General features: G+C 45.8%; 1 protein-coding gene across 1 annotated transcript in view; it reads right to left on the bottom strand.

Moving 5' to 3' along the window:
* The window catches only part of TRPM8 (transient receptor potential cation channel subfamily M member 8), a 168,714-nt gene that overhangs the window by 52,335 nt on the left and 89,490 nt on the right, over positions 1 to 26,889 (bottom strand). The window contains exons 11-14 of the mRNA XM_073646719.1: positions 13,954 to 14,056; positions 11,679 to 11,797; positions 10,562 to 10,843; positions 8,226 to 8,321 (exon numbers count right to left, since the gene is read on the bottom strand). Coding sequence (XP_073502820.1) covers positions 8,226 to 8,321; positions 10,562 to 10,843; positions 11,679 to 11,797; positions 13,954 to 14,056 — 600 coding nt within the window. The remainder of the gene's footprint in view (positions 1 to 8,225; positions 8,322 to 10,561; positions 10,844 to 11,678; positions 11,798 to 13,953; positions 14,057 to 26,889) is intronic.

The following is a 26,889-nucleotide window of genomic DNA, read 5'->3' as shown; positions in this document are numbered from 1 at the left end:
GAGGCATTAAAACCGTATTGTTAAGCTACTGCAACCTCCACGTCTCTTCCAAGGGGCATTAAAACCGTCTTGTTAAGCTACTGCGACCTCCACCACTTTTCCCAAGGGCATTGATATTGTCTTTTTATTCCACTGTGACCTTCACGTCTCTTCCAAGCGGCATTAAAACCATCTTGTTAAGCTACTGCAACCTCCATGTCTCTTCCAAGGGGCATTAAAACCGTTTTGTTAAGCTACTGCGACCTCCACCATTCTTCCAAGGGGCATTAAAACCGTCTTGTTAAGCTACTGCAACCTCTACGTCTCTTCCAAGGGGCATTAAAACCATCTTGTTAAGCTACTGCAAGCTCCACGTCTCTTCCAAGGGGCATTAAAACCGTCTTGTTAAGCTACTGAAACCTCCATGTCTCTTCCAAGGGGCATTAAAACCGTCTTGTTAAGCTACTGCAACCTCCACGTCTCTTCCAAGGGGCATTAAAACCGTCTTGTTAAGCTACTGCGACCTCCACCACTTTTCCCAAGGGCATTGATATTGTCTTTTTATTCCACTGCGACCTCCACCATTCTTCCAAGGGGCATTAAAACCGTCTTGTTAAGCTACTGCAACCTCCACGTCTCTTCCAAGGGGCATTAAAACCGTCTTGTTAAGCTACTGCGACCTCCACCACTTTTCCCAAGGGCATTGAAATTGTCTTTTTATTCCACTGCGACCTCCACTTCTCTTCCAAGGGGCATTAAAACCGTCTTGTTAAGCTACTGCAACCTCCATGTCTCTTCCAAGGGGCATTAAAACCGTCTTGTTAAGCTACTGCAACCTCCATGTCTCTTCCAAGGGGCATTAAAACCGTTTTGTTAAGCTACTGCAACCTCCACGTCTCTTCCAAGGGGCATTAAAACCGTCTTGTTAAGCTACTGCGTCCTCCACCACTTTTCCCAGGGGCATTGATATTGCCTTTTTATTCCACTGCGACCTCCACCATTCTTCCAAGGGGCAATAAAACCGTCTTGTTAAGCTACTGCAACCTCCACCACTTTTCCCAAGGGCATTGATATTGTCTTTTTATTGCACTGCGACCTCCACGTCTCTTCCAAGGGGCATTAAAACCATCTTGTTAAGCTGCTGTAACCTCCAAGTCTCTTCCAAGCGGCATTAAAACCGTCTAGTTAAGCTACTGCAACCTCCACGTCTCTTCCAAGGGGCATTAAAACCGTCTTGTTAAGCTACTGCGACCTCCACTACTTTCCCCAGGGGCATTAAAACCGTCTTGTTAAGCTACTGCGACCTCCACCATTCTTCCAAGGGGCATTAAAACCGTCTTGTTAAGCTACTGCGACCTCCACCACTTTTCCAAGGGGCATTGATATTGTCTTTTTATTCCACTGCGACCTCCACCATTCTTCCAACGGGCATTACATTTCCTTCTAATTTTAGTCAGCTTTTGCTTTTCAATGCATAGGCGAACACTAAGGGAGACCCACTCCCCAATAATGGGTAGAAGGTTTTTAGTATGCTGTAATCCACGTCTGTTTCAAGGGGCACTGCAGTTCCTCATAATTTTTGGAAAGCCTTCCATTCACTGCTTAGGCCAACAGTGCACAGGAGACCCAGTTGCTATAAATGGAAAAAATGGTTTAGTTAAGGCCCTCTGACCTCCATGTCACTTCCAAGGGGTATTGGAGTGCCTCGAAATTTTTGTTAGGCATTGCACTCACTGCATGCCCTTTAACTGTGTAGCCGAACCGCTCCTTTTGGTACAGAAACATATCCTACAAGACATGTGTGGTTGACTGGCCTGATATTGATGTGAATGGTCCCTGTTCCTCCTGATCTTTCTCCTTTGCCACCACCTCATCCATCATTCATCACCTGAAGCTTTGTTTTAACGGGAGTCATAGAACTGGGATAGTAGCAGGAAAACATCCAGCAATCCTCGGAGGAGGTAGGATATGCGCCAAAACACTGAACACCTCAGCCTAGCCGCTACTACATACATGCGCTTGCATTCCAAGAAAACAAAGCAGACGCTAACTTCTATCATCATCATCATGCTCCTCATCTTGGCACTCTCAACTCCCCTGATGGAGAAGCCAGGGCCCACCGGAGGAGTCAGGTTCTCTGGTGGGCTCGTCCAATGCTGCCCTAAAGCAGGCCAGGCTAAGAAAAGTGTGTGGGAAGGTGGCTGGGGACCGTGTGTGGACACCCGGCCGCGAGGCGGCTGGGGACCGAGTATGGAAACCCGGCCGCCCCCTGGCGGCTGGGGACTGAGCGTAGACACCCGGCCGCCGGGCGGCTGGGGACTGAGTATGGATACCTCGCTGCCGAAGCAGCCATGAGGTAGTGGGCAGCTTCGGCCTCCTCCAAACTAAAAGGCCCCATTTCAAGTGCAAGCTAGCAGTATGGTATTGCATCCTGGGGGTGGGTGGGTGGCAGGTTGCACACTTACGCTTGCATTCCAAGAAAACAAAGCAGATGCTAACTTCTATCATCATCATCATGCTCCTCACCTTGGCACTCTCAACTCCCCTGATGGAGAAGCCAAGGCCCACCGGAGGAGTCTGGTTCTCTGGTGGGCTTGTCCAATGCTGCCCTAAAGCAGGCCAGGCTAAGAAAAGTGTGGGGGAAGTTTCAAGGAGAAATAGGGGCAGCTGGGGACTGTTTATGGACACCCGGCCGCCCCCAGGCAGCTGGGGACCGAGTATGGACACCCGGCCGCCCCCTGGCGGCTGGGGACCGAGCGTGGACACCCGGCCGCCGGGCGGCTGGGGACTGAGTATGGATACACTTTTTTTGGAAGTGCATTGAGCTGTAGGGTGCATTGCTGGAAAAGGGAAAAAAAACTCTTTAAATCTCTGAGTTTGCGAGTGTGAACAAGCTGAGTGTGACCGGAGCGTAAGTGCGAACGAAAGTAAGTGTGTGACTTGTTTTTCAGTGACTTTGGATTCAGGGAGTTTGGAAGGGAGGACTTTGGACTGAATTGCTGTCTGTATTTTATTAATTCTTTACTTTTCTTTTTACTTAACATTCTGTCTATTGCAATCCCCATTAGGAAATGAGCTCCATTATTGACAATGCTATCCATGGTACATCGTGCCACATGTATGCATTCCTTGAACAGCCGGTCGGGGTTGCTTACTGCTGCGCGAGATGTGTGCACGTTGTGCGTTTGGAAGCCCAGGTACTGGATCTGAATGAGCAGCTGGCAACACTGAGATCCATTGACAATATGGAAAGGAGTCTGCTGCTCACTGAGCAGCAGCTCACTGGGGTAGATGTGGGGGAGGGTGGTAGTCAGGAGCTGCAGGACAGTGAGGCTGTTAGTTGGGTGACAGTTAGAAGGGGGGGTAGAGGGAAGAGTGCCAGGGAGGCTAGTCCTGATCTGGCACACCCCAATGAGTTTGCAAAGTTGGCAGATGAGGGGAGTGACAGTACAGGGGTAGCACTGCTGCAGCAAGGCATGTCCCCTGAAAGCCGGAGGAGTGTCAGCTCCAGTAAAGAGGGAAATAGGAGAGCAGGGCAGGCCAGGCAGCTGCTGGTAGTGGGGGACTCAATTATTAGGGGAACAGATAGGGCAATCTGTCACAAAGACAGGGATCGTAGAACAGTGTGCTGCCTACCTGGCGCTCGAGTCCGGCACATCGCTGATCGGGTTGACAGATTACTGGGAGGGGCTGGTGAGGACCCAGCGGTCATGGTGCACATTGGCACAAATGACAAAGTTAGAGGTAGGTGGAAGGTCCTTAAAGATGATTTCAGGGAATTAGGCTGCAAGCTGAAAGCAAAGACCTCCCAGGTGGTATTCTCTGAAATACTACCGGTACCACCTGCCACACCAGAGAGGCAACGGGAGATTAGGGAGATAAATAAGTGGCTCAAGAACTGGTGTAGGAAAGAGGGATTTGGGTTCCTGGAGAACTGGGCCGACTTCTCAGTTGGCTACAGACTCTACGCTAGGGACCGGCTGCACCTCAATGGGGTGGGTGCCGCTATGCTGGGGGAGAAAATGGCTAGAAGGTTGGAGGAGTGTTTAAACTAGGGATTGGGGGGGAGTGTATTCATTTTATAAGTGGGGAAGATAGTGCAGATAGTGACCTGGGCACAAATAAAGAAATTGGGGTTAGAACAGTCAATAAAGTAAGAAGGAATAAAGGTACAGAGCGATACATAAAATGCATGTACACTAATGCCAGAAGCCTCATCAACAAAATGGAGGAATTAGAATTAATTTTGTTGGAAAATAATTATGACATGGTAGGGATATCTGAGACGTGGCTGGACGAGAGCCATGACTGGGCAGTTAATTTACAGGGCTATAGTCTGTTCAGAAATGACCATACAAACAAGCGAGGGGGGGGGGTGTTTATATGTAAAATCATCCTTAAAACCCGTCTTGCGGGAGGATATAGGTGAAAATAATGAAAATGTAGAGTTCCTGTGGGTGGAGATAAGGGGAGGGGGAAAAAATAATAAATTACTGATAGGGGTTTGTTATAAGTCTCCAAAAATAATGGAAGTAGCGGAGAATATCCTCGTAAAGCAAATAGATGAAGCGGCGACTCAAGGAGAAGTCATTATTATGGGAGACTTCAAACTACCCTGAAATACATTGGGGGACAGAAACCTGTAGTTCAAACAAAGGTAATAGGTTTTTGACAACTATGAGAGACAATTACCTTTCACAACTGGTTCAGGACCCAACAAGAAGGGGGGCACTGCTAGACCTAATATTAACCAATAGGCCAGACCGCATATCAAATATACGAGTTGGGGGTCACTTGGGTAATAGTGATCACAAAATAATACGTTTTCATGTAACCTTTAATAAGATGTGTAGTAGAGGGGTTACAAGGACACTAAACTTCAGGAAGGCAAATTTCCAACGGTTGAGAGATGATCTTAGTGCAATAAACTGGGATGATATCCTGAGACATAAAGCTACACAAAGCAAATGGGAGACATGTATTAACATCCTGAATAGGACCTGTGCACAATATATACCCTTTGGGAACAAACATGCTAGAAATAGGAGGAAACCACTATGGCTAAATAGAGCTGTAAGGGGCGCAATAAGTGACAAAAAGAAAGCATTTAGAGAACTAAAGCAAGTAGGTAGTGATGAGGCATTAAATAAATATAGAAAATTAAATAAATTATGTAAAAAACAAATCAAGGCAGCAAAGATTGAGGCAGAGAGAATCATTGCCAGAGAAAGTAAAAATAACCCCAAAATATTTTTTAACTACATAAATAGTAAAAAACTAAAAAATGATAGTGTTGGCCCCCTTAAAAATAGTCTGGGTGAAATGGTGGATGAGGATGAGGAAAAAGCCAATATGCTAAATGATTTTTTTTCAACCGTATTTACACAAGAAAATCGCATGACAGAAAACATGATTAGTGATAACAAAAATTCTCCATTAAATGTCACTTGCTTAACCCAGCAGGAAGTACGACGGCGTCTAAAAATCACTAAAGTTGACAAATCCCCTGGCCCGGATGGGATACACCCGCGAGTACTGCAGGAATTAAGTAACGTCATAGATAGACCATTGTTTTGAATCTTTAAAGATTCCATAATAACAGGGTCTGTACCACACGACTGGCGTATAGCAAATGTGGTGCCAATATTCAAAAAGGGGACAAAAACTGAACTTGGAAATTATAGGCCAGTAAGCTTAACCTCTACTGTGGGTAAAATGCTGGAGGGTTTCCTAAGAGATGCTATACTAGAGTATCTGAAGAAGAATAACCTCATGACCCAATATCAACATGGGTTTACGAGGGACCGTTCCTGTCAAACTAATCTGATCAATTTTTATGAGGCGGCAAGTTCTGGACTGGACCAAGGAAATGCAGTGGATGTTGTGTATATGGACTTTTCAAAAGCTTTTGATACGGTTCCACACAAAAGGTTGATACATAAAATGAGAACAATGGGGATAGGGGAACATATATGTATGTGGGTTAAGAATTGGCTCAGTGATAAGAAACAAAGGGTGGTTATTAATGGAAAACACTCAGACTGGGTCTCAGTTAACAGTGGGGTACCACAGGGGTCAGTATTGGGCCCCCTTCTTTTTAACATATTTATTAATGACCTTGTAGGGGGCATACAGAGTAATATTTCAATATTTGCAGATGACACTAAACTCTGCAGGGTAATCAATACAGAGGAGGACAATTTTATATTACAGGAGGATCTATGTAAACTAGAAGCTTGGGCTGATAAATGGCAAATGAGCTTTAATGGGGATAAATGTAAGGTAATGCACTTGGGCAGAGGAAATAAAATGTATAATTATATGCTTAATTGTAAAACACTGGGCAAAACTGTAACTGAAAAAGACCTGGGTGTATTGGTGGACGACAAGCTCACGTTTAGTGGCCAGTGTCAGGCAGCTGCTGCAAAGGCAAATAAAATAATGGGATGCATTAAAAGAGGCATAGATGCTCATGAGGAGAACATAATTTTACCTCTATACAAGTCATTAGTGCGACTACACTTAGAATACTGTGTACAGTACTGGTCTCCGGTGTATAAGAAAGACATAGCTGAACTAGAGAGGGTGCAGAGAAGAGCGACCAAGGTTATTAGAGGACTGGGGGGTCTGCAATACCAAGACAGGTTATTATACTTGGGGTTATTTAGTGTGGAAAAAAGAAGGCTTAGGGGTGATCTTATTACTATGTACAAGTATATGAGGGGACAGTACAAAGACCTTTCTACTGATCTTTTTACTCTGAGGCCAGAGACGGGGACAAGGAGGCATCTTCTACGTCTGGAGGAAAGAAGGTTTAATCATAATCACAGACGGGGATTCTTTACTGTAAGAGCAGTGAGACTATGGAACTCTCTGCCGCAGGATGTTGTAATGAGTGATTCACTATTAAAATTTAAGAAGGGCATGGATGCCTTTCTTGAAAAGTATAATATTACAGGTTATATATACTAGATTCCTTGATAGGGCGTTGATCCAGGGAACTAGTCTGATTGTCGTATGGAGTCGGGAAGGAATTTTTTCCCCAATGTGGAGCTTAGTGTTTGCCACATGGGGTTTTTTGCCTTCCTCTGGATCAACATGTTAGGCTATGGGTTGAACTAGATGGACTTAGTCTTCCTTCAACCTTAAAAACTATGTTACTATGTTACCTCGCTGCCGAAGCAGCCATGAAGTAGTGGCCAGCTTCTGCCTCCTCCAAACTAAAAGGCCCCATTTCAAGTGCAAGCAAGCTAGCAGTATGGTATTGCAGCCTGGGGGTGGGTGGGTGGCAGGCTGCATACTTGCGCTTGCATTGCAAGGAATGGGGGAGGTACAATTGAATACTGCCCTGGGACAAGGACTTGCACGGGGATAGTTGCAAGTCTGCATCTTCTGATGCGGAAAGGATCACTTCTGATGGGCACACTTTTAGGCAGTGACCTGGGTGTCAGAGATGCTTCCAGGGGTCTTCCCCATGCTGTTCCCATGTCTTTTCAGCACTGTATGCATGTGTCACACAGCACATGGCCAGATAAGATTGTAAAATGTTAAAATGACATTTCCGGGTGAATGCATTTGTCACGGTTGAAAGCAATACAAAAGTGAAAAAACGCATCAAAAATGCTACTTGTGAACATAGCCCAAGGTGTGGAGGAGTATGTTTGTTTTTCGTTATTTATTTTACCTTATACACAAGTCTTTACCCTGGAAAGGAAGTTCCTTAACATATTTCACAGGAAAACCGTTTCAGTTTCGTTTTTGAACGTTTTATTGTGAGCCCGTAAAAGTGGCTTAATACCTCTGACCACGTTGTTGTTAGCAGTGACCTGGGGGTCAGAAATGCTTCCTGGGGCGATGCCCATGCTGTCCCCATGTCTTTTGAGCACTGTCACTATCGTTTTGGGCACTTTTTAGGCTTTCTACAGACTGCCGGGGGTGCCGCCGCAAAAATGGGCTCGTTGCTCGGGTCGTGCACCCGAGTATCACCCGAGTATCACGGTGAGCTCAACCCGAGCTTCGAGCACCCGAGCATTTTAGTGCTCGCTCAACACTATTCATGATCATGACCAAGTTAAGGTTCACATTTTTACTAAAATGTAATTGACTATCTATTATGCTATGGCTTAGCAACTTTGCTGTTGTTGCCATGTCTGTTATAGACATAATAAAAATGTAAAATTTATCAGGAAGCAAGCAGCTACAAAAAACTTGTAAATGTAACCACACATGTACATTACAGCTCTTACCTGCTCCCATATTACTTTAGACAGTTCTCTCTTGTTCTGCAGTACGGCCCATATAAATAGTACCTGGATGGGATGCTTTATTATTGGAGTCAGATCCTGAGAAATGGAAAAAATGCAGATAAAAATTGCAACTTATTATCTGTGTGGTTGTGTTAAAAAATACATTGGTTTAATTATCCTTAATCCCTTCCCGGTGTAATAGTATGTCTTATTCAGGAAGGTGTTTCCGCAGATGCACGAGCTGATACGTTTTGCGGGTCAAAAGACATGGTGATCAGGCAATGAAATGATGGCTGCTGCAGCCAATCTTCCCTCACAACCCAGGGGTGCATCAACCTCCCAGCTCCCCACACTGCATCCGTGATCGCTCCAATTGGCAAAACTGACAGACCAATGGCAGCATATTTACATGTAAATGCACCATTTTTCTGCCGGACAGCACTTCTTCATGAAAATAATTGGTGCCTCTTGTCAGTACCAATGATAGAACAATTTGGAGCTGTAGTGATGCCCCCCTCACCAACCAATCAAACGTTAATGGAGGAAGGGAATGCTCCAGACACTGCTGTGCATGCTTCCTTTACAGTGCAGAACAGTCACACTGCCAGTGTCAGTGTCTGTATGATTTAGCCCTTATATGTTGTTTTAAACAGCTTAAGACAAATCACAAAGTCTCCTGATCCATGTCCTCTGATTCCGGCCCCGTCCCTTTTTGTCCCCTAATTTTTCTCACCCAATTCCACACCTTTCCCCATGTGTAAGTCCTGCTGTGGAATGCTAACAATGACAAAAGTCACTGGTCGGCATTTCTGCTCAGTTTTTGTTGCAGGATGTTTCTGTCTATTTTTGTTCATTTGCACTACCCATATGTGCGTCCTGTGGCCACTGAGTGCTGAGCAGTGACGCATATCACTGATTGGCATACACCTCTGTGTGTGTGCAACTGGCTTCCACAAAGCTTTGATTAGTATTGTACATCACTGATCAGAGTCCATGTTAAAATTTTGTAGCAGGTTTTCTTTTAATAGTGTAAAAAGAAACCTACCTAAAAATATAGTTTAGATAGGATAGATATTGGGACAGCAAAACATTCAAGCCAAATCTGCACGCAAAAATGGCAATCTTTCCTTTTGGAACTCTGCAGTGAGCCTGAACAGCAGTTTCTGACCACATATGGGATATTGCCACATTGGGAAAAAATTGTGCAATTGTGAAAAATTTAAATTTGGGGTTAAAGAAACATTTCCATTGAAAAAAAAAAACAATTTTTAATTTTGAGGCCCAATTTTATAAAATTCTTTGAAGCACCTCTGGGTTCAAGATGTTCACCATATCCATGATACCTAAATTTTTTGAGTCACTAATTCTTTTTTTCTTGCCGTTTTGGCACTTAAAGCTCTCTGCAAATGCGAATTGGAGTCCACAATTTATTCCAGCCAAATTTAAGTTCCAAAAGTACAATAGTGTTCCTTCCCTTCTGAGCCCTGCCGTGTGCCTAAACAGTAGTTTTAAACCACTATTGGGGTATTAGTGTGCTCGTAAGAAACTGCACAACAAATTGTGGGATATATTTTCTCCTCTTGCCTTTGTGAGAATGAAAAATGTCGGGCTAAATCAACATATTAGTGAAAAAAAATTACATTTTTCATTTTTTCCTTCCACTTTGCATTAACTCCTGTGAAGCACCTGAGGCTTTAACAAACTTCTTGAATGCAGTTTTGAATGCTTTGAGGGATGTAGTTATAACATGGGGAATTGCTTGGGGGTTTCCTGACATATCGGACTAACAAAGTCACTTCAAAAGTGAAGTGGCCCCTTAAAAAAAAGAGTTTCTGTTAATTTTGTTGAGCAAAAAAAAGAAAAGTTGCTGCTAAACTTTTAACCTTAATAACATCCTAACAAAAAAAAGACTTTTCAAAAATAATACTGATGTAAAATTAGACATATGCTGAATGTGTTTTTTAATTAATCTATGCAATAGGACGATTTGTTTTTAAGGCATAAAAATTCAAAGTTTGACAATTTTGAACTTTTCAAAATTTTCATCAAATTTTAAATAAATAAAATTCATATCAACCTCAGTTTGATAAATGTGTCTGGAAAAGCTAGAAGTATTCAAGAGATATTAACACTTGTATTCACATGTATTGAGCGAGGCCACACATGTTTAGTTGGCATGTGACAACATATATGCAAATAGCATACTTGCGGTCACGTGACCACCTGCTCCTGGCCCCGGCAGTGTGCGCTCTGTGAGGATTCTGCGTACACATAGACTGACTGCACACTTTAACCACAAGGTTGGACAACCCTTTTAAGATACTGCAGTAGTTCACCTGAATCTCTGATTCATCGCAGCTATTCCTTTCCTCTTTCCGATTCTTTTGGTAGGTCAAAACCATCTTCCAGATAAAGGTGAGTAAAGAATCATTGTAAACATTTTTGGCAATCTGCAAGTTACGAAATACTAGAGTACTTAAGTGTTGAGAATAAAGTTCACTGAGGATTTCACTGGAAAGAAATTTGCGTAGATTCAAACCATTCTCTAGGAGAAGACGCACAAATTTTGGCCTGTCTTTTATCAGAGCTGCAAACATCACATCTTCCAAGTCAGATGACTATGAAAAATAAGAAAAGAAAAGAACATAGGAGTGGAGTGAAAACTAATGAATTAAAAGTAGACAAGATATTAAAGTAAATGAAAGATTATAGACAGAAAAGAAGCAAAATTGGATTGGAAACAAGTACTCCACCGAGATTTGAAGCTGCAGAACTTTGCTCCATGTAACTATGCTCTTCTGGATTATTGATATATACAGAATTAAGATACAAAATGCTCTTATTAGTGTATCTCCACATCACCAATTGGGCTGCTTGTGGTCAAATAGCTGATACCATCTGTGCCGTAAGTATTATGTTGTATCAGTCATCAACGTCAAGTATTAAGAAGTATGTGATAAAGTTGGATATTCCACTTTGCGGGTGCAGGACAACACATTTTTCTTAATTGTTGGTATCCAAAAGAACTAGTGAGGGGGACTATCAGATTGTGAAGACCATGACGGGCCACGAAAGGTTAAATTAGACCAAGTCTTATTGCGGAATATAAATATCACGACAGTATCATGTTAATTAAACCTCTTAATAAGCAGCACTTAGGGGCACAGTGTGTCTCAGATGTCTGACCACACACAGCCCAATCAGGAAAATGAGCTATAAGACTGAGGCACTACTATCCAGTTCACAGTTATGGCAACACCTAAACATAATATTAAACTGAATTTTATTTTGGAAAAAAAATAAAAAAATATACATATGTCTTTTTTTTGCATGTATGCCTACTGTATTTTTACATCCTTTAAAAAAATGATTACATATGCATCATCATTAAGTTTTTTTTTATATTTTACAAAACTGACAAATCTGGAGTATTGAGATTGGAATGATACTCACCTCCCATCTCCGGTCATTAGTGAAGATCTCCTCGCTGGCCAACTCCAGCTGGTTCCATTCCAGAAGAAGTTTCAACTGAGCATTCCAGTTATCCTTATCCTGCTCATTGGTGCTAAAAGCTATGATAATGAATGGATATTAGGAAAATGGAGGAACTGGTTCAGTTTAAGGTTACCTGCTAGTGTTTGATCAGTATTTTGAATTGGTATTTGTAAGCCAAAACCAAAAGAAGCAAACAAGTAGTATAATGAAAAAAAAACTTGAACTTCTGCATTTTTGACCCATTTCAGATCTAAATACGTCCAGAAATAGTTGGTGCAGTTGATTTTATATTATTAGAAATCAGGGTCAGACCCTCATCGGTGCAGTTGGAGCTATGACTCTAAGTCCTCACTGTACCCCAGGGTCTGTATAGCCCCCCCAAAAAATCTTTATTCACCTATGAGCTTCAATAAAATGAATACGGATCCAGATTGTCCCATATTGTAATTGGATGAGGATGCTCACTGTCTACATTATAACGAAAGGTTATTTATCATCTGCTGGCGAGTTGCTGCACTTTACAGCTGACAGCATTAGAAAACAATGAGAAAAGGAGACAACCAAGTCCATGTTCTGCTGTGGAAGAGGTCATGACATCACCACATTACATAACTGGTGTATAAGACTACAAGTGCACTGGGGGCATCTCAATGCTCTTGGAAAAAGCAGTTCAAGTGCATTGACACGCCCACAGTGCACTTCCAGACTGATTTGCATATGGCTTCTCCACTAGATTTCTTATGACTGGCACATCGGATCACTACAAAAAAAGGTATAATTTTTATTGGTGGACAAGCACCTATAAAGCTGTGCACTTAGTTCCAGATGTAAAAGCATACTGACAGATGCCCTTTAATGCTGTATGGGATTAAATTATGAAGGCCTATATCACTGCATTAGAGATGTCACCAGTAATGGCTTCACCGTGGGGAGGGTTTTTATGACATAGTATGGTGTGTTGCTTGTTAGTTACTAGTGTATGTAATGATGTTCCTGTGTTGATAATGCTATAATTGATGTCAGCCCTCAAACATATAGTGACATTACAACTTCAGGTTACTAACATAACAAGAGAATTTATTTTCATTCTAAATGCCTCTCTATTCATTTTCATAATATAATATTTTTTCTACTATGATTTACTTAAAAAGTCCATACCCTTTCCTCTCTAATCTAACGGCTTTTTTTTTTTTTACCTATTTTCGTTTTGATGACACATCATTTGAGAATCCCCATTGGATGCTGGGATACTCAAACGGGACATCATAAGGGGGCAGAGGCTGCGGTAACTGTTGCAGCCTCTGCCCCTTCCCACAAACAAAGCGTCATCAGTTACTTCCTTTTCAGGGGCTGAGCTAGTCGCTGCTGTACTGAGCATGCGTCAGTTGTCAATTTCATTGTATGCTCAGTACGAGCTTCCTTGTTACTGTGCAATATTCTTCTCAGTGCACAGTGACAGTGCACTCCCTTGCTAGTTCTACTTAGAAATGACAAGTCAGCAATCGAGTGCACTGTCAGCGCGCATTTTAAGGAGAGAACGTGACGAGCAGAGACCTGCCCCACCCCTAAAAGTGATGTCTGCGAATTGTCAGGGTCATGAGCTATTAGGTTCTGTGTAGGGAACCAGTGCATGTAATTATGTCATTAATATCATGAAATCATAGAGGTGACAAGGTGGTGCTATTGCTGGTGATTAGTGATGAGCGAGCGTGCTCGCCGAAGGGGTTAATAGAACACGCTAGCTTATCGCTACTGGTGATCACATCTATAAATTGAGATGGGTGCTGGCCCTATAAATTAGAACTGACTACTTTTACAATGTATCGGTTTTTGCATGGTGTTATCAAACATACTGTATATAAAGTAGTAGTTTATGAATGTTACTGTGGAAAATATGTGATTGTGCCCTCCTGAAAAATTTAATAAAGTATACCTTAAAAAAATGTGCTGTGGCATGCCAAGTTCTGTACTGAAAATCTATACCTAAACCTGGGCTTTTTTGGGTCCCCAAAAATAATATCTTTGTACCACGGAAGTCTTTTACCTATCAAGGCTGAATTCTTGATGACCATCTACTATTCTGTTTTTCTATGTTGTCTATAAGGTTCTGTTGTTTATGTGACTTTAATTATTTTCTATACTGTATCTCAGCTCATTCTACCTGAGATGCTACCACAGATAATTATTCAGTTTATTCATAAAGTAATAAAATCGCAGCTATTTTTTGGCATACCTTTAAAAAGAGCATAAGAGATGGCATTAGTGACAATCTCGTCTCCGGCTTGCTCCATCTTGATCACAGTTAAAAGATGCATATGCTCCATTATTTCTTTAATCTGTAAAAACAGAGTCCAAATAATATCAGGACTGGTGCTGTCCGTTCCAACAACTCAGCTTAAAGGTTTATTATATGACAATTACTAATACTATGAAACAGGGGTGGACACATAATTGGAGCAACCTGTGCGGCCACACAGGGGCCCCTTGACAAAGGCTTGTGCCGAAACGCGCGTCGGGTGGGTGCGCGGTCACACAGGGATCCTGCTGCCCTCTCTCTGGCTTCACTGATTAAGATATACTTTTTTGTTACTAATCCTGTATTGTATTTGTATTATGACATCTCTACTTACATGATACGGATAATGACTTCGGCCTTATGGGTTGTGCAGTAATAGAATATAAGTGGCACCTTTTCTATTCATATTGACGCTGTGCTTGCATCAACATGGGCTAACTCCAGTATTTGATCCCTGCACGTGCGCCCATTATCTACATGTGTGTATTGTTTTTATTCCCTCCTTTTCCAGTATCTAATCTCTTTGAATAAAGGTTTTTGCATTTTTTTATATTGGGATGTTGGATCATTTCTTTTCTTTCTTTTGGCTTTCACAGGGGCCCAAGAAGTAATATACTTCCAATGCAGGTGCAATTTTGCATTTTTAGGAGCTCTTATGCTGCAAAGGGCCCTTATATTGTTCTCGCACAGGGGCCCTTTTCTGTTTGTGTCCACCAGTGCTATGAAACACTTATTAGGGTTAAGTCAGACAACCATATACAGTACAGACCAATAGTTTGGACACACCTTCTCATTTAAAGATTTTTCTGTATTTTCATGACTTTGAAAATTGTACATTCACACTGATGGCATCAAAACTATGAATTAACACATGTGGAACTATATACTTAACAAAAAAGTGTGAAACAACTGAAAATATGTCTTATATTCTAGGTTCTTCAAAGTAGCCACCTTTTGCTTTGATGACTGCTTTGCACACTCTTGGCATTCTCTTGATGAGCTTCAAGAGGTAGTCACCGGAAATGGTTTTCACTTCACAGGTGTGCCCTGTCAGGTTTAATAAGTGGGATTTCTTGCCTTATAAATGGAGTTGGGACCATCAGTTGTGTTGTGCAGAAGTCTGGTGGATACACAGCTGATATTCTAACAGTATATTCAGTAGGACTTTGTATTATGGCAAGAAAAAAGCAGCTAAGTAAAGAAAAACGAGTGGCCATCATTACTTTAAAAAGTGAAGGTCAGTCAGTCCGAAAAATTGGGAAAACTTTGAAAGTGTCCCCAAGTGCAGTTGCAAAAACCATCAAGCGCTACAAAGAAACTGGCTCACATGAGGACCGCCCCAGGAAAGGAAGACCAAGAATCACCTCTGCTTTTGAGGATAAGTTTATCTAAGTCACCAAGTCACCAGCTTCAGAAATCGCAGGTTAACAGCAGCTCAGATTAGAGACCAGGTCAATGCCACACAGAGTTCTAGCAGCAGACATATCTCTTCAACAACTGTTAAGAGGAGACTTTGTGCAGCAGGCCTTCATGGTAAAATAGCTGCTAGGAAACCACTGCTAAGGACAGGCAACAAGCAGAAGAGACTTGTTTGGGCTAAAGAACACAAGGAATGGACATTAGACCAGTGGAAATCTGTGCTTTGGTCTGATGAGTCCAAATTTGAGATCTTTGGTTCCAACCACCATGTCTTTGTGCGACGCAGAAAAGGTGAACGGATGGATTCTACATGCCTGGTTCCCACTGTGAAGCATGGAGGAGGAGGTGTGATGGTGTGGGGGTGCTTTGCTGGTGACACTGTTGGGGATTTATTCAACATTGAAGGCATACTGAACCAGCATGGCTACCCCAGCATCTTGCAGCGGCATGCTATTCCATCCGGTTTGCGTTTAGTTGGACCATCATTTATTTTTCAACAGGACAATGACCCCAAACACACCTCCAGGCTGTGTAAGGGCTATTTGACCAAGAAGGAGAGTGATGGGGTGCTACGCCAGATGACCTGGCCTCCACAGTCACCAGACCTGAACCCAATCGAGATGGTTTGGGGTGAGCTGGACCGCAGAGTGAAGGCAAAAGGGCCAACAAGTGCTAAGCATCTCTGGGAACTCCTTCAAGATTGTTGGAAGACCATTTCCGGTGACTACCTCTTGAAGCTCATCAAGAGAATGCCAAGAGTGTGCAAAGCAGTCATCAAAGCAAAAGGTGGCTACTTTGAAGAACCTAGAATATAAGACATATTTTCAGTTGTTTCACACTTTTTTGTTAAGTATATAATTCCACATGTGTTAATTCATAGTTTTGATGCCTTCAGTGTGAATGTACAATTTTCATAGTCATGAAAATACAGAAAAATCTTTGAATGAGAAGGTGTGTCCAAACTTTTGGCCTTTACTGTATATCTGACCGATATCGCACCACAATGCACGGACTAGCAGGCAGCATTCCCAACCCGAGCGTGACAGCTTCATATATTTCTATGTATTTATACAGTCATCTGACGGCACCCTTATAAAGACTGATATAACACTGACCCAGTCCCAAAAGGTAAAACTAAATGGCATATAGGAACCAAATGATTGTTATCTCCATGTGAAAAAGAATGCACAGATCTCTATACTTTACATGTAAGACTTACTCACAATTTCATCATTCAGGACATATGGACAAGCTTTCAAACCCACTTCATTGCGGGAAGTTAATTACCCCTTTGTGTCTAAATATAGCTGCCAAATTATGTCTATGAATATTACCCTTAATGGCTGCTTATGTTTTCCCAACATCATGAGAATGGTTAGAACACATTGTATGACTAATGTAGACATCGGGTAATGTTCTGGACTCGTGTCGTGGAAGTGAAATGCAATTTGATGCATATATTAGGAACACAAAATGTTACATCTGCCCTTTAATAGCATCATACACCCAGCTAATGAAAGAACACTAAGTCCTATCACAAGAACAGAAGCCGGATCTGTCTGGATGCTGAAACTTTCATTAGAAATTCATCCCTTTTATAAAAGATTATTAGACGCACCGAGTCTTGGGATCGGCAATAGTGCCTTCAACTTGCTCAGCGTTTGCCAGTTAATAAGAAAATGAAACATCTGAGGATGTGGGGAGATAAAAGTGAATCTACATACGACCTGGTACATATTTCTTCAAAATTGCTTTTTCCATAATGTAATGCTTTCCAAGAATGACATGAGTAGACTGCTAAAATGAAAATGCCCAACTCTAGAGAAGGTGCTGCAGGGTTTTCATACAAAGGCGGAGAGTATAAAAACTTTCTTAGGCTGTGTGCCCACGTAGCGTTTTTCAAGCGTTTTTGATGCGGAATTTCCGCAGCGGAAACGCTTGTAAAACGCTTGGTAACCCGCACCCCATGGTCCCCAATGGGATTCCGCAAGTTCTATGCACATGCTGCGGATTTTTCCGCAGCGTTTATGCTGCGTTCAAAAATCCGCAGCATGTCATTTAATTTTGCGTTTCCGCAAGCAGAATTGCCTTATTCAATGCATAAAAAACGCAAGGCAATTCCGCATGTGGAAAACGCGTGATAAACGCGCGAAAAATGCGCGATAAACGCGTGCGGAATTCCGCATGCGTTTTTCCGGGAGAGGACTTGCAGAAATGAAGCAGAAATTTTCTGCTTCATAAATGCAACGTGGGCACATAGCCTTATAGATTATAGAAGCCTGTTCCACAGTCAGCATAGGGATAATACTTAAAGGGAAGTTGTCACGTGGAAAACACGCTATTAACCTTCAGATATAGGATTGATCTGTGCCCCGCTGCCAGGAGGAAATTAACTTTATTCCCCGGTTTCACTCACAGGGGCGGCACCAGCGCCTCTATGCACAGAGTGATGACTGAACCCACGCTGATGCTGTGCCCGAGACTGAAACCGGGGAATAAAGTTAATTTCGTCCTGGCAGCGGGGCGCAGATCAATCCTATATCTGAAGGTTACGGCGTTTTTTTCACATGACAGGTTCCCTTTAACTATTTACAAACTGCCAAAGGAACGAAAAATCCCTAAATTAAAGACTGTATTAAAATATATCTTTTATTATCTATATTTAATAAAGGAATATTGCACTCAACTAAAAACACAAAGTACAAGCTGGCATGACTGATTAATGAGATAAAGACTATGAGTAATATTGATTCCTATCAATTCATTCCCAATATAATAGTATTAGTATTCCTGTTCCTATATAGTGTGGCTGCAGTCCTATACTATCGTAAATGGATAACTAGATAAGCATGCCCTCGCTCAATACTAATATTAAAATTTAGCAATTATTAGCCTCCCCAACATGTTTCACCATACTGGTGTCATCAGGGGAATGAGGCTTATTATGAGCTGTTCCGCAGACAAACATATTTTTTAATCACACATCACAATGGCCAAACAAAATGGTTCTAACAATTCACGGCTCTGGTGATCAATAGGAAATGTTCTGAGTCATAATGTATCTCAGCCAATCACCACTCCTTCAGATACTCGGTATCTCTTAACAAAATAAACATTGGAAGATTTGGAAGCCTCATTCCCCTGATGACACCAGTATGGTGAAACATATTGGGGAGGCTAATAATTGCTAAATCTTAGTATTAGTGTGTCACCCCAAGCCTGGATGCCACAAATATTAAAGGCTGTGTCTGAGAGCAGGAGGGAGGTTCCCTGGTCAGGGACCATTAGCATGCAGCACCTCCTGTCCCAGGCCAGTAGGGGGAGCAGGCTGCCCCTATAAAAGCTGGAACTGGGGCAGGGTTAGAGAGACCAGAACCCACTTCTGAAGTGTCCAGAAGGGTTCTCAGAGAAGAGGGACAGGTCAGCAGCAGCTGAGGAGTCCGTGAGGCAGAGGAGAGACTGCGAGCCAGGGACAGAGGCGACGAGAGACGGTCCTGGCTGAGAGAAGTACACAACCGGACATTGGGGTCCGAGGCTGTCAGGGTTGCATGCCCAGGAGCAGAGAACCAACCCGCGAGGGATTTCAGGTCCCTTGGCCTAAGAAGCCTGGAGGCTCCGCCACACAGAGGGACCAGTACAGCAAGGAGAAGCAAAAGGTACCCAAGGCCCGAGTCGCAAGCCATACAGGCAAAGTACACGGCCAGCTCAGGGACGTGGGCTATTACACCACGAAAAGGGGGATAGTCAGCAAGAGCATAGCGAGAGAACTGTAGGCCTACACACTCACCCTGACCAGTGGGGCTCGCCCAAATGCTCTCAGATACCCAGGCCCATTCCTAACCGGTACTCCTGTTGGGTCAGTAATAACATCTGCAATAAAGACCCTGGACTGTTTGAAGCGGACCCTGAACTCTTACTATTGCGGCCTGCACTATCACCCCCAGCATTCACCTACACTGCCCTGAGGCTACACTCTTCCCGTGGGGAGTTGTCCTACCCCTGTGCTGCACACCAACACCAGCCTCAGTGGTCTGCCTCACAGCGGCGGTTATCTCTGACCGCAATCCACGGGTGGCGTAGTCGGACATTAAAAACACTGATAAATAGACTGCCACAATATGGTCTGACCACCCTGAGCCACGGGATCGGGTTGCCACTACTACCCCCAGCATCGCAGAGAAGCCCGGTTCCGGGTGCCCCACGGCCCAGGGGGCGAGTCAGCTTTGGCGTAGTCGGCAGGATTGTGACCAACCCGCCACAAACGGGTATTGCGTGCCTGGCGTAGTCGGCAGGATTGTGACCAACTCGCCACAAACGGGTATTGCGTGCCTGAAAAAGACTTTATACTTACCTGAGTGAAGTTTCCCGCCATTCGGGGCCATTTCCCGCCATCGGGAGCCATCTTCGGGACGCATCGTGGGAAGAAGAGGGGCGTGGACGTCAAATACGCGAGAGATCTGAAGCCCCGCCCTACGCTGAGACGCTGTACAAGGTCCTGGAAGGAGATCCAGCGGATGCCGACATCATCACCGAGCGACGCAAGGTCTTCGCCCAGAGCATCGCGAGCGGAGCCGCAGCCTACAGAAGAGGATCACCGGAAGGTAGGCCACGGTTAACTAGGGGGGAGGAAGATGTCGGAGGTGGAGGGACCCTCTACCACCAGCGTAGCCGCTGAAGCTGTGATGCCGTTTTCCATGCCCTATATCCCCGGAGTGGCCTAGCTGCCACAGTATGCCGGCGAGTCGCATACCTTGGGCGACTTTAAAGAAAGGCTGTATAGCCTGTTCAAAGTTTAACCCCTGACAGAAGAACAGAAAGTAAGAATACTGATAGGGCAGTTAACTGGTGCGGCCCAGCGGGAGGTAAAGTCTTGGACAGCTGAGGAGAAAAGGACTGTAAGGGGGGTTTTGACCCGTCTACAGGACACCTTTGATACCCGTACCTCAGCAGAAAACAAGATGTGGTTCTATGGATGTAAGCAGTGAGCTCAAGATAGCATTAGAGACTATTCCCTAAATTTACAGGAAGCCTTGGGGGCAATTAAGCAAGCTGACCCTGGTAGCGTGCAGGATACCGATAAACTGTTGACTGACCAGTTCAAAGAAGGTCTGCTGTCCAGCGCCCACAGAACCCAGCTGCGCCTCATGGCCCTACAGAACCCCATTTTGACTTTTGCACAGTTCAAAGATAGGGCCATCCGGGTGCTGTAGTTTCCCGGCGCCCTGCCATCACTTACCACCAGGAGGCAGCGCCCTACCCTGCAGACCTTGTGGGGGCTGATGCGCAGGCCCTAAACCCATCCCCGCCTGCAAACCTGCACCATCAGGTCCAAGAACTAACAAAGAGTGTTGCTGCATTGACCAGGACCGTACAGTCGTTACAGATGGACCCGTCAGGACCAATCAAGCTGGCTTCCAGTCCGGAGGATGTCCCGTGGCGTCGACGGAGGAGGATCCCGTCGTTCAGAGGGAGGCCCGCCGATCGTTACACTGAGGATGGACAGCCGATTTGCCGCCGTTGCAGCCAGCCGGGACATGTAGCCAGGTACTGTACTTTAAATGGGTCCGACCTGGGGCAGAGGGCCAACCCCCAGGCATAAGGTCACCAGGCCCGTCTAATTGGCGTGATAAGTACGTAGGGGGACGCCCGGTTTTACCTGTAGTGCTGGACGGTATCCCCATGAGTGCACTGCTGGACACCGGGTCCCAAGTGACTACCATCCCCTATGTACTTTTCAAGCAGTACTGGAGTGATACTGACATAACCCGCTATCCAGACAGTGACTTGAGCATCATCGCCAACAATGGTCAGCCCGTGCCGCAGGTGGGGTTCAGAGAGATGACCATTAAGATTGGTAAAGTTGAACTGCCGGCACAGGTAGTGATCATTGTGGACATTGACCGTCGAGAAAGTCACCCTAAAATAACCTTGGGTACTAACGTGATTGAAAATTGTCTTTCAGAAGTGATTGTAATTTTGCAGCAGGTGGCGATGAATGCGAGCTCCAGCCAACAGAGGGTCCTCCAGAAGGAGATAAGAGCCCTGATGAGACGGCAACAGGTAGAACTGTCTGGTGGTGAGATCGGTAGCGTGAGGATGAGCTACCCGTTCCCCATTGCCATGCCTCTCAAAAGTGAAATGATGATCTGGTGTCGGACTGCAATCGGGTTAAGAGGGAGAGACTACCAAGCCATGGTAGAACCCGTGTACTCAGACAGCAGGCCCGCCATTTTGACAGCCCGGGAGGTGGTTGATGTCCGCCATGGAAGGGTGCCCGTCCGGATCTTAAACATTGGGGAAAGGGAAGTACACTTGCCCCGGTACGCTACACTAGCCAAATTGTATACTGTTGAACACAATGCTGTCAGGGCCGTGGAACCCTTGCCTCCATCTCCCCAGGCGGAGGGTAATGGCTCCCAGAAACCTAAGGAGGACTGGTGCCAGAAACTCCACGTGGGTGCTGACTCCACTCCCTTGCACCAAAAACAAGGAGTCTACCGGGTGGTTCAGGAGTACGAGAGAATCTTTAGTAAGCACCCGCTAGACTTCGGCAGGGTGAAAGGGGTAGAACACCACATCCCCACGGGGAGCCAGCCACCAATAAAAGAGAGATACAGACCTGTACCCCCTGCTCATTATCAGAACGCAACGAGCATGCTGAGAGAAATGAAAGAAGCCGGGGTCATTAGAGACAGCTGTAGCCCCTGGGCAGTCCCCTTGGTTCTGGTAAAAAAGAAAGACGGTACCATGAGAATGTGCGTGGACTATAGACAAATCAATCGTATCACCCATAAAGACGCGTACCCGTTACCTAGGATAGAGGAGTCTTTAGCCGCACTAAAATCAGCTAATTTCTTCTCTACTTTGGACCTTACTAGCGGGTACTGGCAGGTTCCTGTGGCAGAGGCTGACAAGGAGAAGACCGCCTTCACCACCCCGATGGGATTGAGTGAATTCAACTGTATGCCATTCGGGCTCTGCAATGCACCCAGGACCTTCCAGAGGCTGATGGAATGCTGTCTAGGGCACCGAAACTTTGAGACGGTCCTATTTTACCTGGACGACGTGATTGTCTATTCAAAGACTTACGAGGACCATCTAAAGCACCTGGCCGAGGTGTTCGAGGCCCTGGCAGGCTTTGGCATGAAAGTGAAACCCTCCAAGTGCCATCTGTTAAAGCCGAAGGTACAGTACCTGGGGCACATGGTGAGTGCAGAAGGAGTCGCCCCCGACCCCGACAAGGTCACAGTAATCAAGAGCTGGCCAAGCCCCTCAAACATCAAAGAAGTGAGGCAGTTCCTCGGGTTGGTAGGCTACTACCGAAGGTTCATCCCCGGGTTCACAAAGATGGCGGCTCCAATGCAGGACCTCCTGATGGGTCAGTCTAAATCCAGAAGTCAAAAGCCACCCTTCAAGTGGGACAAGCCGGAAGAGGAGTCCTTCCGCCAGCTGAAGATGGCCCTCACGGGGGATGAGATCCTGGCCTACCCCGATTATGGCCAGCCTTTTATCCTCCACACAGACGCCAGTAATGTGGGGCTAGGAGCCGTACTGTCCCAAAACCAACAGGGCAGAGAAAGGGTGATCACGTACGCCAGCCGGAAGCTGAGGCCCACTGAAAGGAACCAGGAGACTTACAGCTCCTTCAAGCTAGAATTCTTGGCAGTGGTGTGGGCCGTCAGAGAACGGTTTAAACATTACCTGGCCTCCGCAAAGTTCACTGTGCACACGGACAACAACCCGTTGACACACCTGGACAATGCAAGACTTGGTGCCCTAGAACAGCGGTGGATGGCCCGGCTATCAAATTATGACTTCACAATCAAATACCGGGCAGGCAGAACCAACGCCAACGCAGACGCCCTATCAAGAATGTCCCACCTACCCAAAGGAGAAGAAGACTCGGAAGAGCTGGAGGAAGTAGAGCTCCCTGCGTTCCACCGGTATGGGGCCACTCAGTATTCTCACCGGGTAAGAGACAAAGACCTAACCACCATCATGCTCAACCCCTTACCCCACCACGGCTGGGCTGAAATGCAAGATAGTGACCCTGCAGTTCGCCTGGTGAAAGACCTGTTAACCCAGGCAGATGCTCGCCCTGGCCTGGACGCTCCAGAGGAAGCCAAGCAGTTATGAAAGAAGAAAAGCAGGCTATTCCTCTACGAAGGAAAGCTGTGCAGAAGGCTTGTCAACCACCGGACGCACGAGCTGACCTGGCAGGTAGTTGTCCCGAGACGGGATGCAGCAATGGTCCTGGAGGCCTACCATGACAGAGCGGGACACTTCGGGTGGAAGAAACTGGAGTTCCTACTGAGAGAGCGGTTATACTGGATCGGTATGAGAGGGGCCATAGAGAAGTGGTGCAGGGACTGCGGCCCATGTCACCTCAGAAGGAACGACTGTACCAGCCAGAAGACACCCTTGAGGCCCATCGTCACCAGGCAGCCTCTTGAGCTGGTAGCTCTGGACCATGTGAAGTTGTCTCCAAGCCGGTCCGGCTACATCTATGCCCTCACGATTGTGGACCATTACTCCCGGTTCTTGGTGGTGGTCCCGGTTAAAGACTTGACAGCCCAAACGGCGGCCAGAGCCTTCCAACAACACTTCTGCCGTCCACACGGGTATCCGGAACAGGTCTTGACAGATCAAGGTCCAGCGTTTGAGGCGGAAGTCTTCCAGGAGTTCTGCAACCTCTACGGCTGTAGGAAGATTCGGACAACGCCTTACCACCCGCAAACCAACGGGCTGTGTGAGAAAACGAATATCGTCATTGATCTCCTCAAGACGTTGACCCTGGAAGAACGCAGCCTGTGGCCGGAGAAGCTGCCAGACCTGATAGACTTGTACAACCATATCCCGGTGAATGCTACCAACTGCACCCCGGCTTACCTGATGCGAGCAAGACCAGGTAAGCTGCCTATGGACCTGGAGATGGGAGTCCTGACACCCGAGGACACCTCCCCAGATGCGGACTGGGATACGGAACGGCGGCTACAGTACAAGAAGGTACAGGAGAGTGTGGAGAGGAGTCTGGCTCAAGCGAGAGAAAAACAAGAGAGGCTCTTCAACCAACACGCCCCTGCTGGTCCCCTGGAACCTGGTGAGCAGGTCCTGAAGCGGAAGAGAAGGCTTCACAAGCTAGATGACCAGTGGGAGAGCGACCCGTACACCGTACTGCCGTCCAACTACGACAACCCGAAGGTATGTGTAATTACCAAGGATGGAGGGGAAACCACTAGCACTGTCTCCAGAGACCACCTAAAATGGTGCCCCGAGCAACTGCAGAGTCCAAGTGAAGATCAAGATGACCTTGAGCCCGCAGTGGACAAGGAGGAAATGGTCAGCACCGTTCTCGGAAAGTTCCCTGGGTCCTGGACTCGGATAAACGATGCCATAGTGGTACCCGTCCTACACTTCCTTCAACCTACCCAGCAGGAGCCTACAGGAAAGCAGGAAGAACAAGAGGAACAAGCAGCCCCGGAGGCAGAAGAACCCATGCCAGCAGCCCAGGAGAGTCAACCCTCTGATGACAGTGAGCCTGCCATACCTGCGGTAAACCAAAGGACCCGCAGACTGCTGCCTGCCCTGCCTGTAAACCCAGCTAGTAGCTGTACCCTAAATGCTAGTGGGGAAAGCCAGGTTAGACCACCACCAGACAGTGGGTTACGCAGGTCAACCTGGAGCACTAGGGGTCAAGTACCAGCTCGCTGGAAGATCTAAGTACAAAGTCTACATTTAACTGTAAATATTTAATGTTTTATGGTTGTTACCTGATAATTAATAATTTTTTTCCAGTTTTTCCTAGTACAATGGACTGACAGGTCATGGACACTGAATGGCTGGAACTGAGTTGTAGATAGTTGCACTTGGTGCCCTCTTGTGAAGATGGCCACAGAAGAAAAACCTGTCCGGCGTGGCTCCCTTTTGGCCCAAAGTAGTTAGCTCGGCCTTGTCGCCACACCCAAGGCCAGGAACTTGGGGTTTATGGAGACAGGTCCCCACACTGTTCAAAACTGCACCTTGTTGGGTGATATGGACACCCGGTCACGGAAGCGCTGTGAGCTTAAGGACAAAATGTACTTGTACATATGTTATGTTATTGTTTATACCCTGTCTATTGTTGGCCAAAAAGGCTTAGTCCCGGAGTACTAAATTTTACTAGGGGGGAATGTGTGACCCCAAGCCTGGATGCCACAAATATTAAAGGCTGTGTCTGAGAGCAGGAGGGAGGTTCCCTGGTCAGGGACCATTAGCATGCAGCACCTCCTGTCCCAGGCCAGTAGGGGGAGCAGGCTGCCCCTATAAAAGCTGGAACTGGGGCAGGGTTAGAGAGACCAGAACCCACTTCTGAAGTGTCCAGAAGGGTTCTCAGAGAAGAGGGACAGGTCAGCAGTAGCTGAGGAGTCCGTGAGGCAGAGGAGAGACTGCGAGCCAGGGACAGAGGCGACGAGAGCCGGTCCTGGCTGAGAGAAGTACACAACCGGACATTGGGGTCCGAGGCTGTCAGGGTTGCAAGCCCAGCAGCAGAGAACCAACCCGCGAGGGATTTCAGGTCCCTTGGCCTAAGAAGCCTGGAGGCTCCGCCACACAGAGGGACCAGTACAGCAAGGAGAAGCAAAAGGTACCCAAGGCCCGAGTCGCAAGCCATACAGGCAAAGTACACGGCCAGCTCAGGGACGTGGGCTATTACACCACGAAAAGGGGGATAGTCAGCAAGAGCATAGCGAGAGAACGGTAGGCCTACACACTCACCCTGACCAGTGGGGCTCGCCCGAATGCTCTCAGATACCCAGGGCCATTCCTAACCGGTACTCCTGTTGGGTCAGTAATAACATCTGCAATAAAGACCCTGGACTGTTTGAAGCGGACTCTGAACTCTTACTATTGCGGCCTGCACTATCACCCCCAGCATTCACCTACACTGCCCTGAGGCTACACTCTTCCCGTGGGGAGTTGTCCTACCCCTGTGCTGCACACCAACACCAGCCTCAGTGGTCTGCCTCACAGCGGCGGTTATCTCTGACCGCAATCCACGGGTGGCGTAGTCGGACATTCAAAACACTGATAAATAGACTGCCACAATTTGGTCTGACCACCCTGAGCCACGGGATCGGGTTACCATTACTACCCCCAGCATCGCATAGAAGCCCGGTTCCGGGTGCCCCAAGGCCCAGGGGGCGAGTCATTAGCATTGAGCAAGGGCATGCCTATCTAGTTATCTGGTTACTATAGTGTAGAATGGTAGCCACACTGTCAATTCAAAGGAATCAATATTACTGATAGTCTTTATTCCATTAATCAGTCATGCCAGCTCGCATTTTGTGTTTTTAATTGAGTGCAATATTCCTTTATTAAATGTAGATAATAAAAGTTATATTTTAATGCAGTCTTTAATTTTGGGATTTTTCTTGCCTTTGGCAATTTGTAAATAATTAAAAACTTTCTTATGCACTG

The sequence above is a fragment of the Phyllobates terribilis genome, unplaced genomic scaffold, assembly GCF_046119375.1.
Source record: "Phyllobates terribilis strain yellow unplaced genomic scaffold, ASM4611937v1 Scaffold_9__5_contigs__length_417890890, whole genome shotgun sequence".
Taxonomy (NCBI): domain Eukaryota; kingdom Metazoa; phylum Chordata; class Amphibia; order Anura; family Dendrobatidae; genus Phyllobates; species Phyllobates terribilis.
Note: the sequence above shows the minus strand (reverse complement) of the source record. Positions and strands in the feature narration are given on the sequence as shown.